Source organism: Vipera ursinii, assembly GCF_947247035.1.
Source record: "Vipera ursinii genome assembly, contig: scaffold_192, whole genome shotgun sequence".
Classification (NCBI taxonomy): domain Eukaryota; kingdom Metazoa; phylum Chordata; class Lepidosauria; order Squamata; family Viperidae; genus Vipera; species Vipera ursinii.
Genome location: NW_028148171.1, coordinates 16,880 through 44,858, shown reverse-complemented (window position 1 = coordinate 44,858; position 27,979 = coordinate 16,880). Strand labels below are relative to the sequence as shown.

The window sequence follows — 27,979 nt, the reverse complement described above, 5'->3', positions numbered from 1 at the left end:
TTTATACATTTTAGGAAAGGAGGGGGGAAAAACGGATACACCTGAATATAGGTAGTCCTCAACTTACAACAGTCCATTTAGTGACTGTTCAAAGTTACAACACTGAAAAAGTGACTTACGACCAGTTTTCACACTTAATGACCGTTGCAGCATCCCCACGGTCATGTGATCCCCCTTTTGCGACTTTCTGACAAGCAAAGGCCATGGGAAGGCCAGACTCGCTTAACCACCTTGTAACTCACTTAACAAACGCAGTGACTCACTTAGCAACGGGGGCAAGAAAGGTCGTAAAACTCACTTAACGAATGTTTCCCTGGGCAAAAGAAACTTTGGGCTTAATTGTGGCTGCCTGTAGTTAAATGACGGGGAATGGAGAACCGACATTCGAAGGGTTGGAGGACCCTGGACAGAGTGGACAACAGACAAGACTGACCGAGCCTACGAAGCAATACTCCGATTCTCCGTTTTCGAACAAAATGATGTCCTTGACGAAGACAGCCACGGCACGCAGGATGAAGGAGATAAACAGATGCATGTGGATGTAATTCCGGGTGCAGTGCAACTTCCTGGAGAGGAGAAAGAGGAGACGGTGGACATTTCACACATCTGAAGGTCCTTCTGATCATCTCTGGTGGACGTTAAAGGAAGCTGAGAATCGGAAAGCTGCTTAATTCGCAGAATTCTTCAGCTGAAAGTACAAAGGAAGCTTCTTCTCTTTTAGGCTTGATGGACAACCAGGTTGAAAAGAGGGTTAAACTGTGTGGACTTCAACTCCCAGAATTCCCTAGCTAGGAGGACTGGATTTTGGAGGAGGAAGAGGAGGAGGAAAAGGAAAAAGAGGAAATGGAGGAGAAGAAGAAGAAGAAGGAGAAGAAGGTGGGAGGATGAGAAGAAGGAGAGGAGGAGGAAGAGAAGTAAAGGGAAGAGGAAGAGGAGGAAGAGGAGGAGGAAGAGGTAACGGAGGAGGAGAAGAAGGAGAAGGTGATGGGAGGAGGAGGAAGAGGTGGGAGGAGGAAGAGGAGGAGCAGAAGAGAAGGAGGAATGGAGGAGGAGGAGAAGAAGAAGAAGGTAATAGAGGATGAGAAGAAGGAGGACTACGAGGAGGAAGAGAAGTAGGAGGAAGAGGAGGAGGAGAAGAGGATGAAGAGGAAATGGAGGAGGGGGAAGAAGAAGATGATGGAGGACGAGGAGGAGGAGGAGGAGGAGGAAGAGGAAGAGGAGAGGAAGCTAGAAAAGTCCACATATCTTCAAGTTGTGAAGGTTGAGAAACACTATTACAGGCAGTCCTTGACTTGTAACCATTTGTTTAGCGACGAAAGATACTACTGTCCGTTTTTCACACTTGCGACCGTTGCAGCATCCCCATGGCCACGAGATCACAATTCAGATGCTTGGCAACTGACTCCTATTTACGACGGTCCCGGTGTCCAGGGGGGTCACGTGATCCCCTTTCGCGAATCCTTCTGACAAACAAGACCACAGGGGACGCCCGGATTCACTTAACAACCCCGGGTCACTAGCTTAAACAACTGCAGGGATCCGCTTAGCAACCTTTGACAAGAAAGGTTGTGGCGAAATGCAGTAAAAATTGCTTCAGAACTGTTTTGCTTAGCAACAGAAATTGGGAACTCCACTGTGGTCATAAGTTGAGGATGGCCTTTATAGAGGGCTGCCTTTGGGGGGGGGGCGAGGAAGCCCTGTCTCTGTGCCCTTCCCCCAATCCCAGGTCCAGGTGATCCCCTTTACCTGAAGATGGACAGGACCATCATGGCCGCTGCCAAAGCAATGAGAGACAAACTGTGTCCGATTGTGTATCCGGTTTTCACTGTGCCGTAAAAGACGACACTCTGAGAAAAGAGAGAGAGAGAGAGAGAGAACAACAAAGTGGTCAATACTTCCACCTGGACTGACAAATGCAGGCAGTCCTCGACTTACGACCACAATCAAGCTTAACTTAATTTCCGTTGCTAAGCAAGACAATTGTTAAGTAGAGTTTTGCCCCATTTTATGACCTGCCTTGCCACAGTTGTTAAGCAAAGTAGTCACATGGTCGTTAAATGAATCCAGCTTCCCCCACAGAATTTGCTTGTCAGAAGGTCGCAAAAAGAATATGGCGTGACCCCGGGACACTGCGACCATCGTAATTGACTGAATTTTGATCACGTGACCCTGGGGATGCTGCTGCAAGGGTCATAAGTGTGAAAAACGGCCATAAGTCTCTTTTTTCAGTGATGTTACAACCTTGAATGGTCAGTAAGTGAATTGTTGTAAGTCAAGGACTAATTAAATGGACTGAGAAGCCACTGAGTCCTCGGTCTGAAGAATCTTTTGTCTAGTTATCTCTAAGGGTAGTCCTCCAACTTACAACAATTCATTTACCGACCATTCAAACTTAAAACAGTAGTGAAAAAAGGGACTTATGATGGGTCCTCACACTTACAACCGTTGCGGCAAAAATCTTCCCGTCCACTTTCTCACAAGCAAAGTCAGTGGGGAAAGACAGATTCGCTTCACTAATGTGGGACTTATTTTACAACGGCACTGATTCATTTTACAACCAACCGAGGGAGAAAAAGTGGTAAAATCGGGTGTTAAGTGAGTGCTTAACAATCGCCTTGCTTAGGCATCCTGTGGTTATAAGCCGAGGACTTTTCTTTACCTGCAAACTGAGCCTTACATGGAGTAGATTTCAGTGATAGTCTCAACCACAATAACAGCAACACAACTGTCCTGCAAGGACACCAGCTGTGCCTTGCTTGTATCAATGCTGCTGCCACCCTTCGAGCGCAAGAGAGGCAGTTTGGTGCAGTGGTTGTGGCACCAAGTTAGGGAACAGAGAGCTGTGAGTTCAAGTGTTGCCTTAGATATGAAAGCCACCTGGGTGACGTTGGGCCAATCCCGAGGAGACAGGGAGTTCTAGTCCCGCCTTTAGACGTGAAAGCCACCTGGGTGACATCAGAAAAGTCCCTATTCTCAGCCCAACCCACCTCACAGGGTTGTTGTTCAGCGGAAAATAGGAGGAGAAAGGTTTGGTGGAGATGTTTGCTGCTGAGTTGTTTGTAATAATAATAATAATAATAATAATAATAATAATAATAATAATAATAATAATAATGATGATGATGATGATGATGATGATGGTTGGATACAACTAAATAAAGCCCTTTTAGTCAACTTCCTTCTTTTCTTTTCTTTTCTGTCTCCTTCCTTCCTTCCTTCCTTCCTTCCTTCCTTCCTTCCTTCCTTCCTCCCACTCTCCCTCCTGTCCTCTCTCCCTTCCTTCCTTCCTTCCTTCCTTCCTTCACTCTCCCTCCTGTCCTCTCTCCCTTCCTTCCTTCCTTCCTTCCTTCCTTCCTTCCTTCCTTCCTCCCACTCTTCCTCCTGTCCTCTCTCCCTTCCTTCCTTCCTTCCTTCCTTCCTTCCTTCCTTCCTTCCTTCCTTCCTTCCTCCCACTCTCCCTCCTGTCCTCTCTCCCTTCCTTCCTTCCTTCCTTCCTTCCTTCCTTCCTTCCTTCCTTCCTTCCTTCCTTTCTTCCTTCCTTCCTTCTTCCCTCCCTCCCTGTCTTCCTTCCTTCTTCCTCCCTCCCTCCCTCCCTCCCTTCCTTCCTCCCTCCCTCCCTCCCTTCCTTCCTCCCACTCTCCCTCCTGTCCTCTCTCCCTTCTTTCCTTCCTTCCTTCCTTCCTTCCTTCCTTCCTTCCCTTCCTTTCTTCCTTCTTCCCTCCCTGTCTTCCTTCCTTCTTCCTCCCTCCCTCCCTCCCTCCCTCCCTTTCTTCCTTCCTTCCTTCCTTTCCTTCCTTCCTCCCTCCCACTCTCCCTCCTGTCCTCCCTCCTTCCCTCCCTCTCCCTCCCTCCCTCCCTCCCTCCCTCCCTTTCTCTTTTCTTTTCTCCCCACCACCACCCAACGTGGTTCCCCTTGTACTGACCTGCTCCTCACCGACTGTCATGTTGGAGTCATAGCCACAAGCCACTGGATAGGGGGCAGGATAAATTTCTGACCAGCCATCCTTGGTGCAGTTCCTGCTGATGTTACCTAGATGGCAGCAAAATAAAATAGCAATAGCAACAGCATTTAGACTTGTATACTGCTTCACAGTGCTTTACTGTCCTCTTTAAGCGGTTTACAGACTCAGCCTATTGCCCCCCAACAATCGGGGCCCTCATTCTACCGACTTTGGAAGTAGGTTGAGTCAACCTTGAGCCAGTTAGGATCGAACTGCTGACGGTCGGCAGAGTCGGCCTGTAATACTCCATTCTAACCACTGCGCCACCATGGCTCCTTATCATAACATGTGACACCCCCCCCGATTTATACTGTCCAATATCATAAGTAGTCCTCGACTTACAACCACAATTGAGTTCCAAATTTCTGTTGCTAAGTGATACATCTGTTAAGTGAATTTTGCCCCATTTTACAGTCTTTCTTGCCATAGTTGCTAAATGAACCACTGCAGTTGTTAAATGAGTAACACGGTCGTTAAGTGAATCAGGATTCCCCATTGACTCTGCTTGTCAGAAGGTCGCAAAAGGGGATCACGTGACTCCAGGAGACTGCAACCGTCATAAATACGAGTCAGTTGCCAAGCGTCTGAATTTTGATCCCGTGACCACAGGGATGCTGTAATGATTGTATGGAAAATAGTCGTAAGTCATTTATTTCAGTGCTGTTGTAAGTTCAACGGTCACTAAACAAATGGTTATAAGTTGAGGACTACCTGTACAGCTGAAAAGGGCTGGTTGATGGTTAGAGGAGACTCTCTCCACAATTTGCATTTTTTTTTCTTCCCTGTAAACCACTCAGAGCCACTTTGATACTCAGCAGGATGGTGTGTAAATTTGATTAATAGATAATTAAATAGAAAAAAAAGGATTGCTATTCCATCTTCTCTCCCAGGATCTGGAATTCATTTTGCAGGATCCAATCCGGGACCAAAAGTCTTTCAAACTTTTGGACTCGTGTTACAGCCCATCCTCAGGAAACTTCTTTCTACCAGAATGTGTGCTTTGGGCTATTTTATGTGTCATATTCATGTGGTGCCTGGTTGTGTGTGGACTTTCAGTTGTTGATTGGAATGTTGATGGCCAGCTGTCATTGGCTGTTGTTTCCTTGCGCTGCCAAGTCACTGGCTCCCAAGTACCTGATAAGCTGGCGGTGAATCAAATAAAGAAGGACATACATTCATTTTCACAGCTACTAAAATTGTCAGCCGAGCAGGTACAAAAAGAGCCAGGGAAATGATTGAAGCCTGGGAAATGGGCCCTTTGTCAGTCAACAAGAATTCTAATTTACCACCATCTTAAGAAGGTACTTGGGAGCCGAGGGCTTAGCAGCACAAAGAAACAACAGCCAACGACCTAATAATCAGCCATCGACACTCCCCCACCCCCCCACCCCCCGCAATCAACAACCACACACAACCAGGCACCACATAAATATCACACATAGAATAGCTCAAAGCACACACTCTGCTACAGAGAAGTTCTTCGAAGATGGGCTCCAGTACGACTCCGAAAGCTCAGAAGTCAAAACCTCCGATCCTGGAAAACAACCCCAATTGGATCCTGCAACATTATTCTGGGACAGGTGTATTTGCTTTTACCCAGAATTCATTTTATTTGCATTAAATTCTTTACTCAGCTTGATTCACAGATTCAAATGTCAGCAAAACTCCCAAAGAACTCAGAATTGGCATGCAAAAACTCGGAACTGGAAAGCATAAAAGAAATATTTAGATTTGTCGCTGTCTTGCGGGGACCTCAATGATTAATTCCTGGGGCGGGGTGATGCATTCGGAGAACACAATGATCCATGTGTGTTTGCATTAGGGATTGAGACATTTCCTGGTTTTTCATTCAATACAGAAACAGAGATGTGGAGAACGCAATAACTTTTCGGGATAAACTTCAAGGCCAGGAGAAGAAAAAGGAGAAATTGTTGATTTGGGGCAGAATAAAAACCAAGAGTGCCTGAGGCGACACGGTTGGAGATGGTAGTTGGGTGTGTGACACAAAAATTGTATTTTTGTGACACTGGCGAGTAACATTTTTATTGGCCTAACTACTCTGCTCCAAGCAGTCCTCGACTTACAACTGTAATTGAGCCCACAAATTTGGGCATAAGTCAAGATAGTTGTTAAGCAGGTGACTGTGTGAGTTTTGCCCCATTTTACGACCTTGTTACCACAGTTGTTAAATGAGTCCCTGCAGTTGTTAAATTAGTAACACGGTTGTTAAGTGAATTTGGCTTCCCCCATTGAATTTATTTGTCAGAAGGTCGCAAAAGAAGATCACTGCAATCGTCATAAATATGAGTCAGTTGCCAAGGGTCCAAATTTTGATCACATGACCAAGGGGGAATGCTGCAATGGTTGTAAGTGTGAAAAACGGTCGTAAGTCACTTTCCTTCCTATGCTTGTAGAATTTCAAATCGTTGTAAGTAGAGGTCTACTTCTATTTACGTAAGCGTGGATTTATTTGTTAATTTCTCAAATTTATACGTCAGAAACCGGATGCAAATGCTGGTTTTCACCAAAAACATCACAAATCATGATTAGGTGGCCACAGGATGGTGCCAATGGACGTAATACAGGCCAGTTAAAGGTAAAGGTAAAGGTAAAGGTTCCCCAGCACATGCGTGCTAGTTGTTTCTGACTCTAGGGGCTGGTGCTCATCTCCCTTTCAAAGCTGAAGAGCCAGCGCTTGTCCGAGGACGTCTCCGTGGTCATGTGGACGGCATGACTAGACGCCAAAGGCGCACGGAACGCTGTTACCTTCCCACCGTAGTGGTCCCTATTTTTCTACTTGCATTTTTACGTGCTTTCGAAGTGCTAGGTTGGCAGAAGCTGGGACGAGTAACAGGTGCTCACTCTGTTATGCGGCACTCGGGATTTGACCCGCCAAACTGCCGACCTTCAGATCGACAAGCTCAGCGTCCTAACAGGCCAGTTACTGAGTACCCAAAATGCAGTCACGTGACTGGGGTGGGGGGACTGTCTGTCTGGATGTCAGAACTTTCAATCTGGGGTGATAACGTAGCATTTTTTTGTGTGTGCCTGTGTGATCAGTACATTGAACAGTCACTAACCAACTAGTTGTAAATCGGGGACTTCCTGTACTCAGAGGTGAGAAGATAAGAAAAAAAGTGTTGGATCCTTGGTGGTCTCCAAGTCTGGTTGGTTTCCTGCAGAGATTTCATAACCCAACCAGGTAACCTTGTTAGTTTCTTGGGATTCTACATAGGCTGCCACAATTCAACCCTGTGCTGCAAATATTCTATTGTCAACCTTCTTTTTCCTATCTAGGGATAATTTAATCATTGGTTCCCGATGAGAAGATAACTTAGTCCTTTAGGCAGAGAGCTGTCTGGCTGTTAATGATAAGCCCGCGATTTGACAGTCTTTAAGATGTATGATATTCATTGCTTTTTCCTGAAAGTCGGCACGGTGCCGCCTGCAATTTCAGCCTTCGCACCAAGTTGTGTCATATTTCCACACCAATGGCAGCAATTTGTTCTGGGCTCATGATGGATATCATGGCATAAAGAGTTTGTGGTCAGGGCACAAAGTCTGAGGTTTCAATTATCAGCTTATTGTTTCAAGCATCCTAAGCAGTTAACCATGATCTGCATCTTGGCATGCCGTCTGCATTAAAGCAAAAAAAAAAAATCTTTATTTCCAATTTCGGGCTGGCAGGGTAAATCAGATAGGAATCACATTAGATGCACTAATTCTACTTTCTTATAAAACTATACAGGCAGTCCTCGACATACGACACAATGGAGCCCAAAATTTCCATTGCTAAGCAAAAGAGTTGTTAAGTGAGTTTTATCCCCATTTTATGACTTTACTTGCCACCGTTGCTAATTTTACTTGTCAGATGGTCGCAAAAGGGGACCATATGACCCCGGGATAGCGCAATCATTATAAATATGATGCTTGGTAACTGGCTCGTCTTTATGATGGTTTCAGCATCCTGAAGTCAGGTGATCCCCTTTTGTGACCTTTTGACAAGCAAAGTCAATGGGGAAGTCAGACTCGCTTAACAACCATGTCACTCACTTAACAACTGCAGTGATTCACTTAACAACTGTGCCAAGAAAGATCATAAAGTGTGGAAAAATTCACTTAATAAATGTCTCAGTTAACAACAAAAATTTTGGGCTCAATTGGTTGTAAGTTGAGGACTGCCTGTATTTATTTGTAAAATGTATTAGTCGCCCATCTTAACACTGGTAAGTCTGAATAACATATACTGTATAGATAGTCCTTGACTTACAACCATTCACTTTGCGACTGTTTTAAGTTACAATAGCACTGGAAAAAGTGTTTTATGAACAATCCCCATACTTACAACCATTGTAGTATCATGTGATCAAAAATTGGGAACTTGGCAACCGGCATATATTTATGATGGTTGCAGCATCCCAGGATCACATGATCACTATTTGTGACCTTCTCACCTGACTTTTGACGATGAGGAAAGTCAGATTCACTTAATGACCGCATGATTCACTTAGCAACTATGGTGATCCACCTAACAACTGTGGCAAAAAAGATCATCAAACTCAAAACACCATTCTGATTTTAGTACCAGATTGGCCAAATTAGAGATTTAAAACTATTCCACCTAAATTACAAAAATTGCGAATCATTAGGTGGCAGCAAAGTGTTCACAGGCGTTTCCTTGCTCTTTCATGCCATCCTGTGATCATCTGGTAGATTGCACCCCAGATTATGCACAGCACAAAATTACATTGATCAATTTTTGAAAAAAAAATATCTTTAGGTCAACTTACCTTGAATTTTTGAAAAGTAGGTGAAAAGAAGTGGGCAGGACAGCACTTTCGTTTGCCCGAAATTTGCGGCGGGCCAGCAACTAATGTTATCCCAGAGACTTCCACAACCTGTGGGAAAAGAATAACACATATTTTATAACCTGCTTTTAATTATTTTTATAAACAACGCAAGGCAGTGAACATATCTAATATTGCTTCCCTGTCCTCTTTTACCCACCATAACAGCCCTGTGAGGTAGGTTGAGCTGAGAGCGAGAGATTGGTTCAAAATCACCTAACTGGCTTTTGTCTCTAGGGAGGGACTAGAACTCACCGTCTCCTGGTGATTGGCCCAAAGTCACCCAGTTGGCTTTCATGCCTAGGATGGGACTGGAGCATGGCCTCAGTGAAAAGCACAAGGTATGGAATGGGAATAGGAATAGGAATGGGAATAGGAATAGGAATAGGAATAGGAATAGAATAGAATAGAATAGAATAGAATAGAATAGAATAGAATAGAATAGAATAGAATAGAATAGAATATGGAATATGGAATATGGAATATGGAATATGGCAGAGGTGTCAAACTCAATTTCACTGAGGGCCGCATCAGCATTGCAATTGCCCTCAGGGGGCCAGGTGGGTGTGGCCAGGGTGGGTGTGGCCTACTGGGTGGGCGTGGCTAGAGTGCGTATGGCCTGCTGGGTGGGCGTGGCCAGCTCTACATCCTTTGCATCAAGGGTGCCTATGGGGTCCTGGGCAGGAGTGGGACAGATCTGGGGGTCTCTGGCAGGAAGAGGGTCTCTGGGCCAGGGCCAAGGCAGTGGGGGCCGTTCCCTCACTCTTTCCAGGATGGCTTCGCGGGCCACATGAAACCACTTTGCGGGCCAGATCCAGCCCCCCGGGCCTTGTGTTTGACATGTCTGGAATATGGAATAGAATAGAATAGAATAGAATAGAATAGAATAGAATAGAATAGAATAGAATAGAATAGAATAGAATAGAATAGAATAGAATAGAATAGAATAGAATAGAATAGAATAGAATAGAATAGAGCTGGAAGGAACCTTGGAGGTCTTCTAGTCCAGCCCCCAGCTCAAGCAGGAGAACCTATGCCATCTCAGACAAGTGACTGTCTAGCTGCCTCTTCTTAAAAACCTCCAGTGATGGAGCGCCCACAATTTCTGGTAGCAAGCTGTTCCACTGGTTAATTGTCCTCATTGTCAGGACGTTTCTCCTTAATTCCAGGTTGCTTCTCTCTTTTCTTTCTCTTGACCCAACTAGATATCATTATCAATTCTAGAAGCTATAATGCCCCCCCTGCTCCTCTTTTCTTTTCTTCCTTCCTTCCTTCCTTCCTTCCTTCCTTCCTTCCTTCCTTCCTTCCTTCCTTCCTTCCTCTCCTCCGACTTCTTCTTTTCCTTTTTCCTCGCTCCCTCCCCCCTGCTTCGTTGTTTTCTTGGAGACATTTCATTACTAAACTAAATAAGATTATGAGAGAGAGATAGAGAGAGAGAGACAGAGAGAGAGAGACAGAGAGAGAGAATCTATTCCTTTCTGGCACTGATGATGTTACCTAGCTGAATTATTTAATGTCTGCAAGAAAACAACCAACGTCAAAGAGTATCAAGGACTGCTCAATTTTCCACCTCGTCATCGTCGTCGTCCTCCTCCTCCTCCTCTCCACCAACCCCACTCTTTTTTACTACTGATGATGTTACCTAGCTAGGTCATGAGACGTCTACAAGGAAACCACCAAGCTCTGAGGCCCCTCAGCTACAAACATTCTCCTCCAGAATTCTCTGAAAAAGCAGGTGAACCATTTCTTATTTGGCAAAATTGCCGAAGCTGAGGTTGGAAGAATTGTGCTTTAAAAACAACAACCCATACATGCTGAGTCAGGATCACAAAGAGAAATGTGGGATACGACCCCTGGAATAGTGGATGAAACAGGTTGGCCTCAACGTACCACAAGTCATTTGGTTCAAAGTTACAACAATACTGAAAAATGTTACCTATGACCATTTTTCACACTTATGACCATTGCAGCATCCCTATAGTCACCTGATTTATATTTGGAAGCTTGACAACTGACTCATATCTACAACGGTCATAGTGTCCTGGGGTCGTGTGATCCCTTTTGTGACCTTCTGACAAGCAAAGTCAATGGGGGAAGCCAGATTCACTTAACAACTTTGTTACTAACTTAATTACAATTGCAAGGATTTGCTTAACAACTGTGGCAAAGAAAGGTCGTGAAATGGGGCAAAATTCACTTAACAACCGTCTCACTTAGCAACAGAAGTTTTGGGCTAAATTATGGTCGTAGGTCAAGGGCTGCCTGTGTTATAAGTTCAACTTCTTGCAACATCTTTGGCATGCTTGCATTTCAGGCCCTAAGCTTTGCAAACCCTTCCCATGGAAGGTAAATAGAAAATTGTGGTGTATGGTGTACTCTAAAGGGCAGGGAATGACTTGAGTTGTGACACACAACAAGCATCCTTGGGTCAGGTGAGGGCCAAGCAGCTTCTCTAGCTAAATTTGGATTAATGTGTGTTTGTACATTTTAGCCTATTTGGTCAGTTGTGATCCAGTTGGTTGAGCTAATCTTGAAAAATGAGCTCCTCCTGTCGCCATGTGTGTTGTATAAACACAACTGGAGGTTTTTCATTTTTGTTCAATGATAACGTAGCCCAGAATAACCGACTGGGTGGCAAGTCTGAAAATGAGAAGCTACTGAAAAGATCTCCAAATACTTTGGGTGCTCCAACACGGGGGGATTTTAAAGAATAGACTGGACAGCCATTTGTCTGGAATGGTATAGGGTCTCCTGCCTGAGCAAGGGGTTGGACTAGATGACCTCCGAGGTCCCTTCCAGCTCTGTTATTCTATTGTGGGTGTTCCATCATTGCAGGATTTCAAGAGTCTACCACCATAGGATCCCCATCACCTGTATGAGATCCCCACCATGGGATCAGTATGAACTCCCCACCACCAGTATGAGAGCCACACCATGAAATCTCTATCACTAGTATGAGATCCCCACCATCATTATGAGATCTCCACCACCAGCATAAGGTCCACATCATGGGATCCCCATCACCAGTACGAGATTCTCACCATGAGATCCCCACTATCAATATGAGATCTCCACCACCAGTATGAGATCCACATCATGGGATCCCCATCACCAGTACAAGATCCTCACCATGAGATCCCCACCATCAATATGAGATCTCCACCACCAGTATGAGATCCACATCATGGGATCCCCATCACCAGTATGAGATCACCATCAGGAGTTTCCCATCATCAGTATGGGATCCCCACCATGAGATCCCTGTCAGATCTCCATGGCTGAACCTCCATTGCTCCTAGATTGGGAGAGTCTCACTGGACTCTTCAATTGGTGTTACTGACTCAACCAATCAAACAAGGAATCTTCCAATCAGCACCCTTTTGCAGTAGATCCTCACCGACAAAGACCGCCACTAGATCTTTCCCTCAAAAGCTCCTGCTCAGTTCCATCCAAGCTTTTGGAGGTCTTAGATCAGGGGTCTCCAAACTGGGCAATTTTGAGACTTGTGGACTTCAACTCCCAGAATTCCTCAACCAGCCATGGGGAATCCTGGGAGTTGAAGTCCACAAGTCTCAAAGTTGCCCAGTTTGGAATCCTCACTCTCAAATTTAAAAAAAAAAGATGCATTTCAACTGAAGTAAGAGGAACTCCTGGAATCTCTTTGCTCTTCTGGTGTGGAACAACTACACAGATTTCTAAAGTTACTGGTAGTCCTTGATTTACGACCGCAATTGAGTCCAGTTCTGTTGCTAAGCAAGACAATCTGGCTTCCCAGTTGCCAACTTTTGCCAACAGCCATTGCAGTAAATTTCAAGCAAATCAGCTTGACACACATCTCCGCTTCCTGTGACGTGTGGTAGAGGTAGTCCTCACTTTACAACCATTCGTTCAGCGACCGTTCAAAGGTACAACAGCATAGAAAAAAGCGACTTATGACCAGTCCTCGCAGTTATATCCCTTGCAGTCAACTGATCAAAATTCAGACACTTGGCAACCAGCATGTATTTATGACTCTTTTAGCATCCTGGGTTCATGTGATCGCTGTTTGCGACCATCCTAACCCAGCAAACTCCACGGGGGAAGTTGGAGTTGCTTAACAACTGCATACTTAACTTAGCAACTGCCATGATTCACTTAACAACCACGCTGAAAAAAAGTCGTAAAATCAGACGCGACTCACTTAGCGACCAACTTGGGAAATTCTGGTTCCAATTGTGGTCGTTAAGTCGAGGCCTCCCTGTGAATGAATAACATTCTTGTCTGAATTTTCTCTACTGAGATATTGATTGGTTTCATGCTCTCTTATCGCTGTTTGCTTACTGACTCAGCCTGCAAAACGTAAAATCCCAGGATAACTCACTCAGCCAAGCCAAATATTGAATTTTTACTGAAGAAGCCCGAGAGGAAGCAATCTGCAGTCCCCAAGGTGAGTTTTTTCATTCTGGAGTGTCAACTATTTTTATTACCGGGCTAAAAAAATAATAAACAAAATATTCATTTAGCGAGATGATCTAACCCACCAATCTTCCCCGCAGCAAATATTGGATTTTTGCAGTGCAGCCGAGAGAGGAAAGCAATGAACTGGGACAGTATCTCGATTATCCAATCAATACATTCTGAAATCTAGAAAATGCCTTAAGAAATAAGACTCATTTAGGACAGACACAATGCTAAAAAAAGGTACAGGTCATCCTCGACCTATGACCACAATTGAGCCTGAAATTTCTGTCACTAAGCGAGACAGTCGCTAGTGAATTTTGCCCCGTTTTACAACCTTCCTTGACACAGTCGTTAAGTGAGTCACTGCAGCTGTTAAGTTAGAAGGGTGGTTGTTAAGCGAATCTGGCTTCCCCCTTGACTTTTGCGACAGGAACACCTCGGAACACTGCAATGGTCATGAGAACACGAGTCAGTCGTCAAGCATCTGAATTTTGATCACGTAATGCTTCAATGCTCGTAAGTGTAAAAAATCGTCATAAGTCATTTTTTTTCCTGTGCTGCTGCAACTTCAAACTGTCACTAAATGAACTGTTGTAAGTAGAGGACTACTCAGGAGTTGGGAGGGGTTTCTTTGCTTCATTCTGTGATATTTAAATACTGTGTTACTGATTGGAAAGGGAGGAGTTGAGGAAGGTCCAAAGGGAGAATTAAAGGAGACAGGGCTTGGCCAGTGGAACTACTGGCCACTAGAATTCTCTCTAGAAGATCTTCTATTTTTATTTCATTTTTTTAAATTTTAATTCCATTTATATCCCGCCCTTCTCCGAAGACTCAGGGCGGCTTACAAGCTTAGCAGTAGCCTTCATTCTATGTATATGCCTGCTTATTAGGGCTTTCACACACACCCCAAGCGGCATTATTACAAAGTCAGCTTAATTGCCCCCAACAATCTGGGTCCTCATTTTACCTACCTCGGAAGGATGGAAGGCTGAGTCAACCTTGAGCCTGGTGGGACTCGAACCTGCACTAATTGCAGGCAGCTGGTGTTACTTAAGGAGGCATTAGCCCACTGCTCCACCAAGGCTGTTCTATCTGCTCCCAGTCTGGGGATTATGGGTGTATGGGTGGCAAAGGCCTCGTGCTTTTCTCTGCCACTTTTTTGCCCACGTGCCTCCCCACCAGGCCTGTGTTGTGTCATTTTTCCCCCCAGATATTTTTTCTCTGCATCCCCTTAACTGCATCTGCTCTGAATTGCTCTTGGCTGTTCTTTGGCCAGATTCTCCTACACCAGGGGTGTCAAACTCAATTTCACTGAGGGCCGCATCAGCATGGCGGTTGCCCTCAGGGGGTCGGGTGGGTGTGGCCAGGGTGGGCATGGCCTACTGGGTGGGCGTGGCCAGCTCTACATCATTGGCATCAAGGGTGCCTATGGGGGCCTGGGCAGGAGTGGGACAGATCTGGGGGTCTCTGGCGGAAGGAGGGTCTCTGGGCCAGGGCCAAGGCAGTGGGGGCCGTTCCCTCACTGTTTCCAGAATGGCTTCGCGGGCCGCATGAAACCACTTCGTGGGCCGGATCCGGCCCCCGGGCCTTGTGTTTGACATGTCTGTCCTACACTAAAGCTGGCTTCATTCTGCTCCACCATGGACGGATGGGTTGAGTTTTTTGTATAAATTCTATGCAACATGCTGGGAGGGAGGGAGGGAGGGAGGGAGGGAGGGAGGGAGGGAGGGAGAGGAAAAGAGGAAAGAGGAAGAAAAGAAAAAAGAAGGAAGGAAGGAAGGAGGAAAGGAAGGAACAGAAGAAGAAAGATGAAAAGAGAAAGCATAGAAGGTGTCAGGACCCACCCCAACCCACGTCTTAGGAAAACAAAAACTCTTGGAGTCAGTTCTAGTCCAAAAGGAATTTTTACTAGGACATGTTTGGTTGTGGGAATACAAGACAGGACCTGGTATTGTTTTACAGATTGAAACTTTATAAAGAGTTCCCGGTTCAACCCCCCCTTCCCTCAACCCCATTTGGTCAGCCCCCATCCTTCTACTTCGTGTCATCCCTTTCGTGGGAAAAAGGGAACTTCGAATCTTTATGGTTATTGCCTTCTTCCTCTCCAGAATTAAAAGAAGACACAGGCCAGATGCCTTCTTCCCTAACCCTCCCTTTTGTTCCCCCAGTTCAAAAGGTTCCCTTGGTCTTTGAAATAACCTAAGGCAGGCTGAATCCACATCCTCTCCTCCTTCCTCGGGAGATGGCAGAATCCATGGGGGGGGGGATGATAATGTTTTAAACATACATTTATGAATGTGATATAAATGGATTCTGACAGAAGGAAGAAAAGAGAGAAGGGAAGAAGGAGGGAAGCAAGGGAGGAGGAAATGAATCAGGAAGGAAGGAAGATAGAAAAGAAAGGGAAGAGGAAGAGGAAGAGGAAGAGGAAGGAATGAAGAAAACAGAGGGAGGGAAGAAGGGAGGGAGGGAGGAGAGGAAAAATCCCTAACCAAACCCTGATTGCTAGTTGGGGACCACCGCCTTTAAAGGCTGGGGTAGGGGGTGGGGAAGAATTGTGTTTTCAGACTTGCAAGGGTTGGTTTTTTTTTAAACTGCCTCCTTGTCATAAAAGTAATTTTAATACTCCCAGTATTGATTTCTTGTCTGGGCCACCTAGGAGAGCTGACAAATCTCCCATATCGTCTTTCAGAGGTTATTTTCCCGTAACAGACATTAAGCAAACATTCTCCACTGGTCTGAAAGAATTCCTGCACATTATAATGTTTTGACATTTTTACTGCAAGAAGGAAAAACTGAAAAAAAAAAAAATAAATATTCCCCATATACGTATCTTGCTGCTGTTTTAATGGAAAAAACCAGAAAGCCTCTCTTACGTTTCTCCGTTACCCCTTCTGTATAGCGTGGTAGCTAAATTAATACAGGTAATCCTCAAGCAGGGGGTTGGACTAGATGACCCCCAAGGCCCCTTCCAACTTTATTATGATTATGATTATTATTAAATTACAGTGGTTCATTCAGTGACCGTTCGAAGCTACAACGGCAATGAAAAAAAGTGACTTATGACCGTTTCTCACAGGCAGCACCCTTGAGGTCATGTGATCAAAATTCAGACGCTTGGCAACTGACCCATATTTATGACGGTCGCAAGGTACAAATTGCAGAGGAGGATGAGAAGATCCTCTGTGAGGGAACTAGAAGGTTGCAACTTCATGGAGGTAACCCCAATAGATCTTCAAGATCGACCTACAGATTGTCCTCCACTTACAACCACAACTGAGCCCAAAATTTCTGTTGCTAAGCGAGACGGTTGTTAAATGAGCTTTGTCCCATTTAATGACCAGTTGTTAAATGAATCCCTGCAGTTGTTAAGTGAGTCACATGGTTGTTAAGCGAATCTGGCTTCCCCACTGACTTTACTGGTCAGAAGGTCGTGACCCTGGGACACTGCAACCGTCGTAAATGTGAATCAACTTGCCAAGCATCTGAATTTTGATCACGTGACCAGGGGGATGCCGCACTGTAGGTCATTAAATGAACTATTGCAACTCAGGAACTACCTGCACTAGAATCTAGAGACATTGTCTGACTTTCCAAATGTTGATAAACTTCAACTCCCAGCATTCCCAGGAGGCATGGCCAATGGTGAGGAATGCTGGAAATTGTAGTTCAACACCTGTAGAGTTTGCTCACTGTTGGTCTGGAAGCCACAGAAGACCACGGAAGCAATACTTAATTTGGACTGAGAAAGAGGGACTGGCACAAAGTCACCCAGCCAGCTTTCAGGCCTCAGGTGGGACTAGAACTCACCGTCTCCTGGTGATTGGCCCAAAGTCACCCAGCCGGCTTTCAGGCCTCAGGTGGGACTAGAACTCACCGTCTCCTGGTGATAGGCCCAAAGTCACCCAGCCGGCTTTCAGGCCTCAGGTGGGACTAGAACTCACCGTCTCCTGGTGATTGGCCCAAAGTCACCCAGCTGGCTTTCAGGCCTCAGGTGGGACTAGAACTCACCGTCTCCTGGTGATTGGCCCAAAGTCACCCAGCTGGCTTTCAGGCCTCAGGTGGGACTAGAACTCACCGTCTCCTGGTGATTGGCCCAAAGTCACCCAGCTGGCTTTCAGGCCTCAGGTGGGACTAGAACTCACCGTCTCCTGGTGATTGGCCCAAAGTCACCCAGCCGGCTTTCAGGCCTCAGGTGGGACTAGAACTCACCGTCTCCTGGTGATTGGCCCAAAGTCACCCAGCCGGCTTTCAGGCCTCAGGTGGGACTAGAACTCACCGTCTCCTGGTGATTGGCCCAAAATCACCCAGATGGTTTTATGTATAAAAGGAAACTAAAATTCCCAGTTGCCTGGTGAATGGGCGAAAACACCCAAACTTCTTTCATGGCTAAGCCAAGACTAGAACTCTCCATCTCTGGGTGATTGGCCCAAAGTATCCCTGCCAACTTTCATATTTGAGGCAAGACTAGAACTCACTGTCACCTGGTTTCTACTTTGGTGCCTTCCCTATTATACTATGAGATGACTCTCATCTTCAGCTAACAGAATGCCCCAGAATCGAATTCCAGTATTCTCCTACGATCCCTGCAATCCGGAATTTAGCTGAGTCTGTTCATTAGTGAGAGACGCAAAGCAATAGAAGGAGCCTGGGAGATCATCTAGTCCAATCTCCCCAACTGTAATACCACACCAACAGGGGAATACACTCCTTCCCTTCTTCCATATCTACCTGCAGAGTTGAGCAACGTCCCCACTGCTCAGGCCTTAATTCATCCACACAGCCGTAAACTCATTTCAACACCATGCTCATTTTTATTTTTATTTTTTTTAAAAGCAGGCGGCAATGCGGCAACCCAATGCAGAAAAAAAAATGCATTTTGTTCTCTTTCAGCTCCCTTTCCCACCCTTGTGCTCTCCGACCTGGGTCCCCGGCGTTTGTCTCAGCTCTGATTCTCTTGTTCCAGCCCCGAATTATTAACGCATTTGCCGAGCACTTAATGAGGCTTGCAAAATTTGCTGGACGGCATTGTGGCTATCCCAGTCGCTTCCTTTCGGCATGGGTGGGGGCATTGCCCTGTTTCTTGTTTTTCGGGGATGTGTGTGTATGTGTCTGTTGTGTGCGAGCACAGAAAAGCTGCAGGCTGTCTGAACACCAAGATCTGGCTGGCTGCACACACAGCAGTGCGTGTCCGAAATTGTGCACATATTTGATAAAAGGAAGAAATGACACCCGGAGACACCTATTAGCGCTCTCCGGATCACCAAATGATCCAGAGGTGGCTAAACAGCGGTGACACCATTTTCCTGAGTTTTGGGACCATAGCTATGACATGAAAACCGCGTATACCTAGTCCTTGAGTTACAGCAGTTTGTTTAGTAACCGTTCGAAGTTACAAGGACATTGAAATTTCCTGACTGCTGGAACAATTAATCAGTGGAACTCCTCGCCTCCAGAAGTTGTAAATGCTCCAACACTGGAAGTTTTAAAGAAGATGATTGGATAATCATTTCTTTGAAATGATATAGGGGCAAGGGGGTTGGACTAGTAGACCTCTGAGTTTTCTTCCAACTCTGTTATTCTGGAAAAAGTGACTTATGACCAGTTTTCACACTTACGACCGTTGCAGCATCCCCATGGTCATGTGATCAAAATTCAGATGCTTAGCAACTGACTCATACTTATGTTTGTAGCATCCCGGGGTCACATGACCCCCTTTTGTGACCTTCTGACAAACAAAGTCAATGGGGAAGCCAGATTCACTTAACAACCGTGTTATTAACAACTGCAGTGATTCATTTAACCACTGTAGAAAGGAAGGTCATAAAATGGGGCAAAACTCACTTGACAAATTTCTCGTTTAGTGACGGAAAGTTTGGACTTAATTGTGGTCGCAAGTTGAGGATCACCTATGCCATCACGTAGGTAAGGTTTGATAAGGCTCAAACTGGAAGCTTTTTGCCGTAAAAAATATGGGGAATCTTAGACAAATGGCGGTTAAATGTTGGTCTGTGCTATGGTAGTCTTTTCTTGCAGCATCTGTCACCGTGAGAAAATCTTTGGGCAAAACAAATCAACCCAGCCAATACATTGTTTATCAAGCACTAATGAAATGTGATAATAGAAAGTTAATAAAGTTAATAAAATACTATATATAAAAAAGAATCTTTGGGCAATCTGGAAGGAAAACCAGAAAAAAATATTACACGGCTAAGATTAAACAAGCCATATTGTGGGAAGGGGATACAGGTGGTCCCCAACTTGGGACCATAATTGAGCCTAAAATTTCTGTTCCTAAGCAAGACAGTTGTGAGCTTAGCCTCATTTTATGACCTATCTTGCCCCAGTTCTTAAGTGAATCACTGCAGTTGCTAAGTAAGTAACACGGATGTTAAGTGAATCTGGCTTCCTCCATTGACTTTGCTTGTCAGAAGATCACGAAAGGGGATCACGTGACCCTGGGACGCTGCGACCGTCATAAGTATGAATCAGTTGCCACACAGTCAAATTTTGATGACATGATCATGGGGATGCTGCAACTGTCGTAAGTGTGAAAAACGGTCGGAAGTGTGGAGAAAGCTGGATTCACTTCACAACTGCATAACAACGGCAGTGACTCCCTTAGCCACCGTAGCAGAAATGTCCTAAAATTGGGTGCGACTCACTTAACAACTGAAATTTTGATCCCAGTTGTGGTCGTATTTTCGAGGACTGCCTGTAATTGCTTCAAACCGATTCTGCATTGACTACCAGGGATGGTTACTAATTACATCCCCTTTTCTGAATGATTCACAGCAGGAAATTGCTTTTTATAACCAGCATCTTGGGGGGGGGAGGTGTAGAAGAGGCAGGGATGATGGATGAAGTGTTAAGTTGGGCTGTTGTGATGCATGACTTGTTCCAGGGCAAACTTAACGAGCCTGACGGGATGAATCAACCCGAATCAAGGCGATTGATCAGGGGGTGACTCAATCCAATGCACTTTTCAGTTTATCCTGATTATATTCGACTGCTTTCTCTAAAAGAACCGCTGCTCATTTAATTAGAACTGCAGAATTGATGACATCTGCAACGCCAGCCCATAATTCCACCTGGCAACGGGATGCAAAACAGCCAGCATTTTCTGTGCAAACCCACCTAGGAAATGTTTTACAGGTACTCCTCAACTTACGACCGCGACCGAGTCCAAAATTTATGTTGCTATGTCGGACGGTTGTTAAGCGGGTCTTGCTCCATTTTACCACCTTTGTGGCTATGGTTGTTAAGTGAATCACTGCAGTTGTTAAGTTGATAACATGGTTGTTAAATGAATCTGGCTTCCCCCCACTGCTCATAAGATGGTTGCAAAAGGGGATCATATGACCACTGGGACAATGCAACTGTCGTAAATATGAGTCCGTTGCCAAACATCTGAAATTTGATCACATGAACAAGGGGATGCCACAACGGTTCTAAGTGTGAAAAAGAATGGTAAGTCACTTTTTTCAGTGCTGTTGTAATTTCGAATGTTGGCTAAATGAATGGTTGTAAGTCAAGGACTACCTGGGTTAGATTTGAGGGGATCAAAGAACTTTCAAACTTAACGCCCCTCCTACTGAAATGCATTTTAAGTGGGAAGGAACAGACTGGCAATGCTAGATTTACATAGCTGGCTTGCAGCTAACAGAACAGCCCACAGATGGCAGCTAAGAGGCACGAATTCCACATCCCCTTGTACCACCTGGTGGCCATCGGATGTACTGCAAGGCAGGTTAGGTTGCCAGAGTTTAGGCTGGGTCGGAGATCAAGATAAAGCCAATGGAAGAGAATAGTTCAGTGTTGAACTATGGGGTCCGTGGGACTCTCTCAGCTCAGGTGTTTTCTTGCAGATGTTTCATGACCCAACTAGATAATGTCCTTAGTGCTAGAAGGGAGTGGAGGGTATAGAGTGGAGGAGAGGGAGAACGGTGGGGGGTCCCTGGTGCTCTCTGAACTTGGCTGTTTTCTTCCAGACATTTCATTAGCAAACTAGGTAACATCATCAGGTCTGGAAGGGAGTGGAGTTTATGGAGAGGAGGAGGAGGAGGAGGAGAACTGTGGGATCCTTGGTGCTCTCTGAGCTTGGTTGTTTTTTTGCAGATGTTTCACTTCCAGATTAGGTATCATCAGTGCTAAAAGGGAGTGGTGTAGTAGAGAGAAATGGAGGAAGAAGAATGGGTGGGGGAGAAGGAGGAGGAGAAGGAGAAGGAATTTGGGGTACTTGGTCCTCTCTGAGCTTGGTTGTTTTCTTGCAGACATTTCATAACCTGACTAGGCTACAGTATGTCATCTGTGCTAGGAGAGAGTGTCTTTTTATACCCTAGTGCAGGGGTCTTCAAACTTGGCCCTTTTATGACTGGTGGACTTCAACGCTGGCTGAGGAATTCTGGGAGTTGAAGTCCACCAGTCATAAAAGGTCCAAGTTCGAAGACCCCTGCACTAGTGGCTTAGCCTGACAGTGTTGGAACTCAGCCAAATCAGCCATCAACAGGCACAGAGAGATAAACAACATCTACCTGCTATCCAAAAGAGACAGTCAAACCACCAAAATGGAAGCAAAAGGACGAAGCACCTCCTGGCCAGCAATCAAAACCCAGGTAAGCAGAGATTAACCACTAGAACAACACCAGACCCACAATACTCCAGTCAAGGAAGTACCAACTCAGAGAAACAATCTGACAGTAACAGAAACAGCCAAATCAAGGATCACCAAGAACACACTGACAAGGCAAGTCACTAATACTGGAAAATGGAAAAAAGTTCATTTAGTCACTGAAGAAAGTGACTCAATGACCGCTTTCCACACTTACGACCGTTGCACCATCCCCATGGTCATGTGATTGAAATTCAGACGCTTGGCAACTGACTCATATTTATGACGGTTGCAATGTCCCGGGGTCATATGATCCCCTTTTGCAACCTTCTAATAATCAAAGTCAAATGTGGAAGCCAGAATCTTTTAATAACCATGCGACTAACTTAACAACTGCAGTGATTCACTTAACAACTGTGAAAGAAAGGTCATAAAATGGGCAAAACTCACTTAACAATGGTCTTGCTTAGCAACTGAAATTTTGGGCTCAGTTGTGGTCGTAAGTCGAGAACTACCTGTATATAAATACATATTGCCAGGAAAAAAAACCAACTGAAAGTCTATTGATATATAATAATATTAAAGGAACCTCATGACAGCTCACTTTAAGTGATTTAATAGAAGTTAATTCAGTTCCTGAATTAAACAATAACACAACTCTTCTGTTCTCTGACTTCCTTACTTTTCATCAAGTCAAGTTGCAAAATCAGGAAAAATTTGATGAGGGCCACGAAACTGAGTGATCGTTCAGAGATTCCACAAATTTATATAATATTATGGATTACCTGTATATGGGTACAATAAAAAAGAGCCTAAGGTATTTGCATGAGCAGATACATAAACTAGAACATTTTAAAGAAGCCTTCGTAAAGTTCATTTTTTCCTATGGAATATTCAATATTCAATTTATTATTGACTTGCTAGCATGATAACATGAACAGAGGGCTGGACTAGAAGACCTCCAAGGTCCCTTCCAACTCTGTTCTTCTGTTATTATCTGAGGCTGTCTTTTGTTTTGCCTCAGCTGGCTTGATGGAGGCTTAAAACAGGATCCGCTGGTTTATTGTTAAAACACCAGTTGGCACCAAGGAGGACCACTGATTTGCAATTTGTTACCTTGCACAAAGCGAAAAACAAACATCTTGTTGAAACAGGAAAAGCTTCTTTTCAGCTTATGCCAACCCATAGCATGCATTGTTTATTCTGCAGACAAAGTCATCCAGTTCTTAAACTCCCTTTTGACCCATCAAACAAGTTTGGCGACTCGGACGAGACTAAGAAAGAAGGCAAGTGTAACAGATTAACAAAGTTGGAAGGCACCTTAAAAGGTAAAGGTAAAGGTTCCCCCGCACATGCGTGCTAGTCGTTTCCGACTCTAGGGGCCGGTGCTCATCTCCGTTTCAAAGCCGAAGAGCCAGCGCTTGTCCGAGGACGTCTCCGTGGTCATGTGGCTAGCATGACTAGACGCCAAAGGCGCACGGAACTCTGTTACCTTCCCAACGTAGTGGTCCCTATTTTTCTACTTGCATTTTTACGTGCTTTCGAACTGCTAGGTGGGCAGAAGCTGGGACGAGTAACAGGCGCTCACTCTGTTACGCGGCACTCAGGATTCGACCCGCCAAACTGCCGACCTTCTGATCGACAAGCTCAGTGTCCTAACCCACTGAGCCACTGCGTCCCTTATGTCCACATAATACATTAAGAATTAGAATAGAATAGAATAGAATAGAATAGAATAGAATAGAATAGAATAGAATAGAATAGAATAGAATAGAGCTGAAAGGGACCTTGGAGGTCTTCTAGTCCAGCCCCCTGCTGAAGCAGGAGAACCTATACCATCTCAGAGAAGTGACTGTCTAGCCTCTTCTTAAAACCTCCAGTGATGGAGCACCCACGATTTCTGGAGGCAAGCTGTTCCACTGGTTGATTGTCCTCACTGTCAGGAAGTTTCTCCTTAATTCCAGGTTGCTTCTCTCTTTGATCAGTTTCCAACCATTGTTTCTCCTCCTTCCCTCTGGTGCTTTGGTGAACAACCTGGCCCCCTCTGCCTTGTGGCAGCCTCTCAGATACTGGATCACTGCTATCATGTCTCCCCTATCTCTTCTTTTCTTTAGACTAGCCAAACCCAAGTCCCGCAGCCATTTCTTCCTATGTTTTAGTCTCCAGGCCTTTAATCGTCTTAGCTGCCCTTCTCTGATTTTTTCCCCCAAACTCTCTACATCTTTTTTGTGATATGGTGACCAAAATTGGCTGCAGTATTCCAGGTGTGGTCTTACTACTAGGGTTTTATAAAGTGGTACTAATACCTCGCATGAACTTGATTCTATGCCTCTGTTAATACAACCCAGGATTGTATTAGCTTTTTCAGCTGCTGCTGCACACTGCTGGCTCATGGTTAAGTGATCGTCCACTAGGACTCCAAGGTCCCTCTCACAGTTACTGTTCTTGAGCCAGTTCTTGCCCAATGTGTATTTGTACCTTTGATTTTTCCTGCCTAAATGTAAAACTTGGCTTTTCTCCACATTAAAACTCCTTTTGTTGGATAGGGCCCATTGTTCGAGTTTGTCAAGATCTTTTTGGATCCTGAGTTTGTCTTCTGGGGTGTTGGCTATTCCTGCCAGTTTGGTGTCGTCTGCGAATTTGATGAGTTCCCCTTCTATTCCCTCATCTAAGTCATTGATGAAGCTATTTAAGAGTCCTGGGCCTAAGACAGAACCTTGTGGTACCCCACTGCTTACTTCTCTCCATGTGGATGTAGTGCCGTTGAAGACTACTCGTTGAGTACGGTTTGCCAACCAGCTACAGACCCATCTGGTGGTGATGTTGTCTATTCCACCTTTTTCTAGCTTACCCAGGAGTTGTGGTCTACTTTATCAAATGCCTTACTGAAGTCTAAGTATACTGCATCCACAGTATTTCTCTGGTCTATTAATTTAGGCACTTTATCGAAGAACGAAATAAGATTGGTTTAGCATAATCTGTTTTTAACAAACCCGTGCTGGCTACTAGTTATAGCTTTGTTTGCTTCTAGTTGTTAGCAGATCTGTTTTTTTATTATCTTTTCTAGGATCTTCCCAGGTATTGATGTTAAACGGATTGGTCTGTAATTTCCTGGGTCTGTTTTTTTTCCTTTCTTGAAGATGGGAACCACATCTTCTAGTTCACAGGTCTGCAACCTGCGGCTCCGGAGCCGCATGCGGCTCTTTCAGCTGTCTCCTGCGGCTCCCAGTCCTCTGCCATGTGCAGTCCAAAAAAAAAAGTGGGACTAAAAAATTTCAACCAATCAATTCAAATATGCAGGGTAGGTGCATATCTCGCCTTGGCTCCACTCTTCAGTCAAACCCTGTTCTGCGCATGCGCACACATTTTTTTGCGGCTCCCAGTTTTTCCTTTTGTGAGGGAACCGGTTCCGAGTGGCTGTTTCACTGTTTCAGGTTGCTGACCCCTGGTCTTGTTCAACCCCCAACTCAGCCAGGAAACCCCATACCATTCAAGTGAAATGGTTGTCCAATCTCCTCTTGAAAACTTCCAGTGTTGGAGCATTCACAACTTCTGGAGGCAGGTTGTTCCAGGTGGTTAATTGTTCTCCCTGTCAGGAAATTTCTCCTTAGTTCTAGGTTGCTTCTCTCCTTGATTAGTTTCCATCCGTTGCTTCTTGTCCTGCTTTCAGGCGCTTTGGAGAATAGCTTGACTCCCTCTTCTTTGGGGCAGCCCCTGAGATATTGGAAGAGTTGCTATCATGTCCCCCCTCACCCTTCTCTTCATTAAATAAGACGTACCCAATTCCAGCAGCCGTTCTTTGTATATGTTTTAGCCTCCGGTCCCCCAATCATCTTTGTTGCTCTTCTCTGTATTCTTTCTACTTATGATTGTTTTCCACACTTACAATGATGGCAGCATCCCCGGGGGATCACAAGGGACATTAAATATGAACCACTGTCAAACATCTGAATTTTGATCATATTACCATGGGAATCCTGTAACAGTCGTAAGTGTGAAAAATGGCTATAAGTCATTTTTTCAGTCATTAAGATGGTCACTAAATGAGCAAGAAGTCCTCGACTTACAACAATTCATTTAATGACCATTCAAAGTTACAACACAACTGGAAAAAGTGACTTAGGACCATGTTCCACACTTATGACCGTAACAGCATCCCCGTGGTCACGTGATCAAAATTCAGACACTTGGCAACTGACTCATATTTATGACGGTTGCAGTGCCCTGGGATCACATGATCCCCTTTGGTGACTTTCTGACAAGTCACCTCATCGCCCAAGCCTTATTTATTTCACGTCTGTGCTAACTAACTTAATAATTGCACTGATTCGTTTAACAACTGTGTCAGGAAAGGTTGTAAAATGGGACAACATTCACTTAATGGTCTCACTTAGCAACTGAAATTTTGGGCTCAGTTGTGGTCGTAAGACAAGGACTACGTGCTTATAAATACATATTGCCAGGAAAAACACAACTGGAAGTCTATCGGTATATGATTAATATTAGAGTTACGCAATGACAGCCCTCTTTAAGAGATTTAATAGAAGTTAATTCAGTTCCTGAATTAAACAATAACACAACGATTCTGCTGTTGTCTGGCTTTCTTACTTTTCATCAAGTCAGGTTGCAAAATCAGGAAGAATTTGATGAGGGCCGCGAAACTGAGCGATCCTTCAGGGACTTCCCCAAGTTTATGTAATATCACGGAAATTTTAAAAGAGCAAAAATACAAGCAGCCCTGAACTTGCGGCCACAATTGAGCCCAAAATTTCTGTTGCTAAGTAAAACCTTTGTTAAGCAAATTTTTCCCCATTTCATGAACTTTCCTGCAAGAGTTCTTAAATGAATCACTGTAGCTGTTAACTTTGTCAATTCAACTTCCCCCAGGCCACAAAATATGATCACATGATCCAGTGACATTGCCACCGTCATAAATATGAGTCAGCTGCCAAGCGTCTGAATGCTAGTTACATCACCCTGGGGATGCTGCAATGGTCATAAATGTGAAAAATTAATGGAATGGAACAGAACAGAACAGAACAGAACATAGAATGGAATGGAATGGAATGGAGAGAAAACAATAGAATAGAGTGAAAACAATAGAATAGAATAGAATAGAATAGAATAGAATAGAATAGAATAGAATAGAATAGAATAGGAATAGAGTAGAGTGGAATAGAATAGAATAGAATAGAATAGAATAGAATAGAATAGAATAGAATAGAATAGAATAGAATAGAATAGAATAGAATGAAAACAATAGAATAGAGTGAAAACAATAGAATGGAATGGAATGGAATGGAATAGAATAGAATAGAATGGAATGGAATAGAATAGAGTAGAATAGAATAGAATAGAATAGAATAGAATAGAATAGAATAGAATAGAATAGAATAGAATAGAATAGAATAGAATAGAATAGAATAGAATAGAATAGAATAGAATAGAAAATATGGAATAGAATAGAATAGAATAGAAGAGAAGAGAAGAGAAGAGAAGAGAAGAGAAGAGAAGAGAAGAGAAGAGAAGAGAATGGGATGGAATGGAACAGAATAGAGGATGGGATGGGATGGAATAGAAATAGAAATAGAACAGAACAGAACAGAATAGAATAATAACTTTATTGTCACTTTAAACATACGCCACTAATCAGCATACACACCTTAAAGTGAAATTTCATTGCATTCAGCTCTCAAAATGGTCATGTCCTTTTTTTTTAGTGCCATTGTAAATTCAAATCTTGTCTGTTTATCAGACGGACCAATGTTTGAGCTTCCAAATTAATAGCTGAAGAGCTGCCCACGGTAAAGACCATCAGCGAAATGTTTGTTCAGAAATAAAGGCCACATCTTTGCTCGTACAACATGACAATTCCATAATAAGAAACGGGGTCAGCTATAACTCCGTTGCCCAGAAACCAGAATGCTGGTTTTAGCGAAAACATCCCTGTTTAAGGCTATGAAAAGCTTGTCCAATCTCTTACCTAAAGTGAGATTATCCGAACTGGAGTATCTCAGACACCTTTCTCGTTCAGCCTCAATGGCCATCATAATGGCACACTCTGGAGCTGTTCCAGATAC

General features: G+C 44.3%; 1 protein-coding gene across 1 annotated transcript; it reads right to left on the bottom strand.

Annotated features, from left to right (window-relative positions):
• LOC310650699 (vasoactive intestinal polypeptide receptor-like) lies at window positions 1-27,979 on the bottom strand (the record flags this gene model as incomplete). Its single annotated transcript, XM_083380283.1, has 5 exons — window positions 1-566; window positions 1,747-1,847; window positions 3,924-4,030; window positions 8,792-8,899; window positions 27,883-27,979. Coding segments are annotated over 5 exons (624 nt in total), but the record flags the coding sequence as incomplete, so codon positions are not given.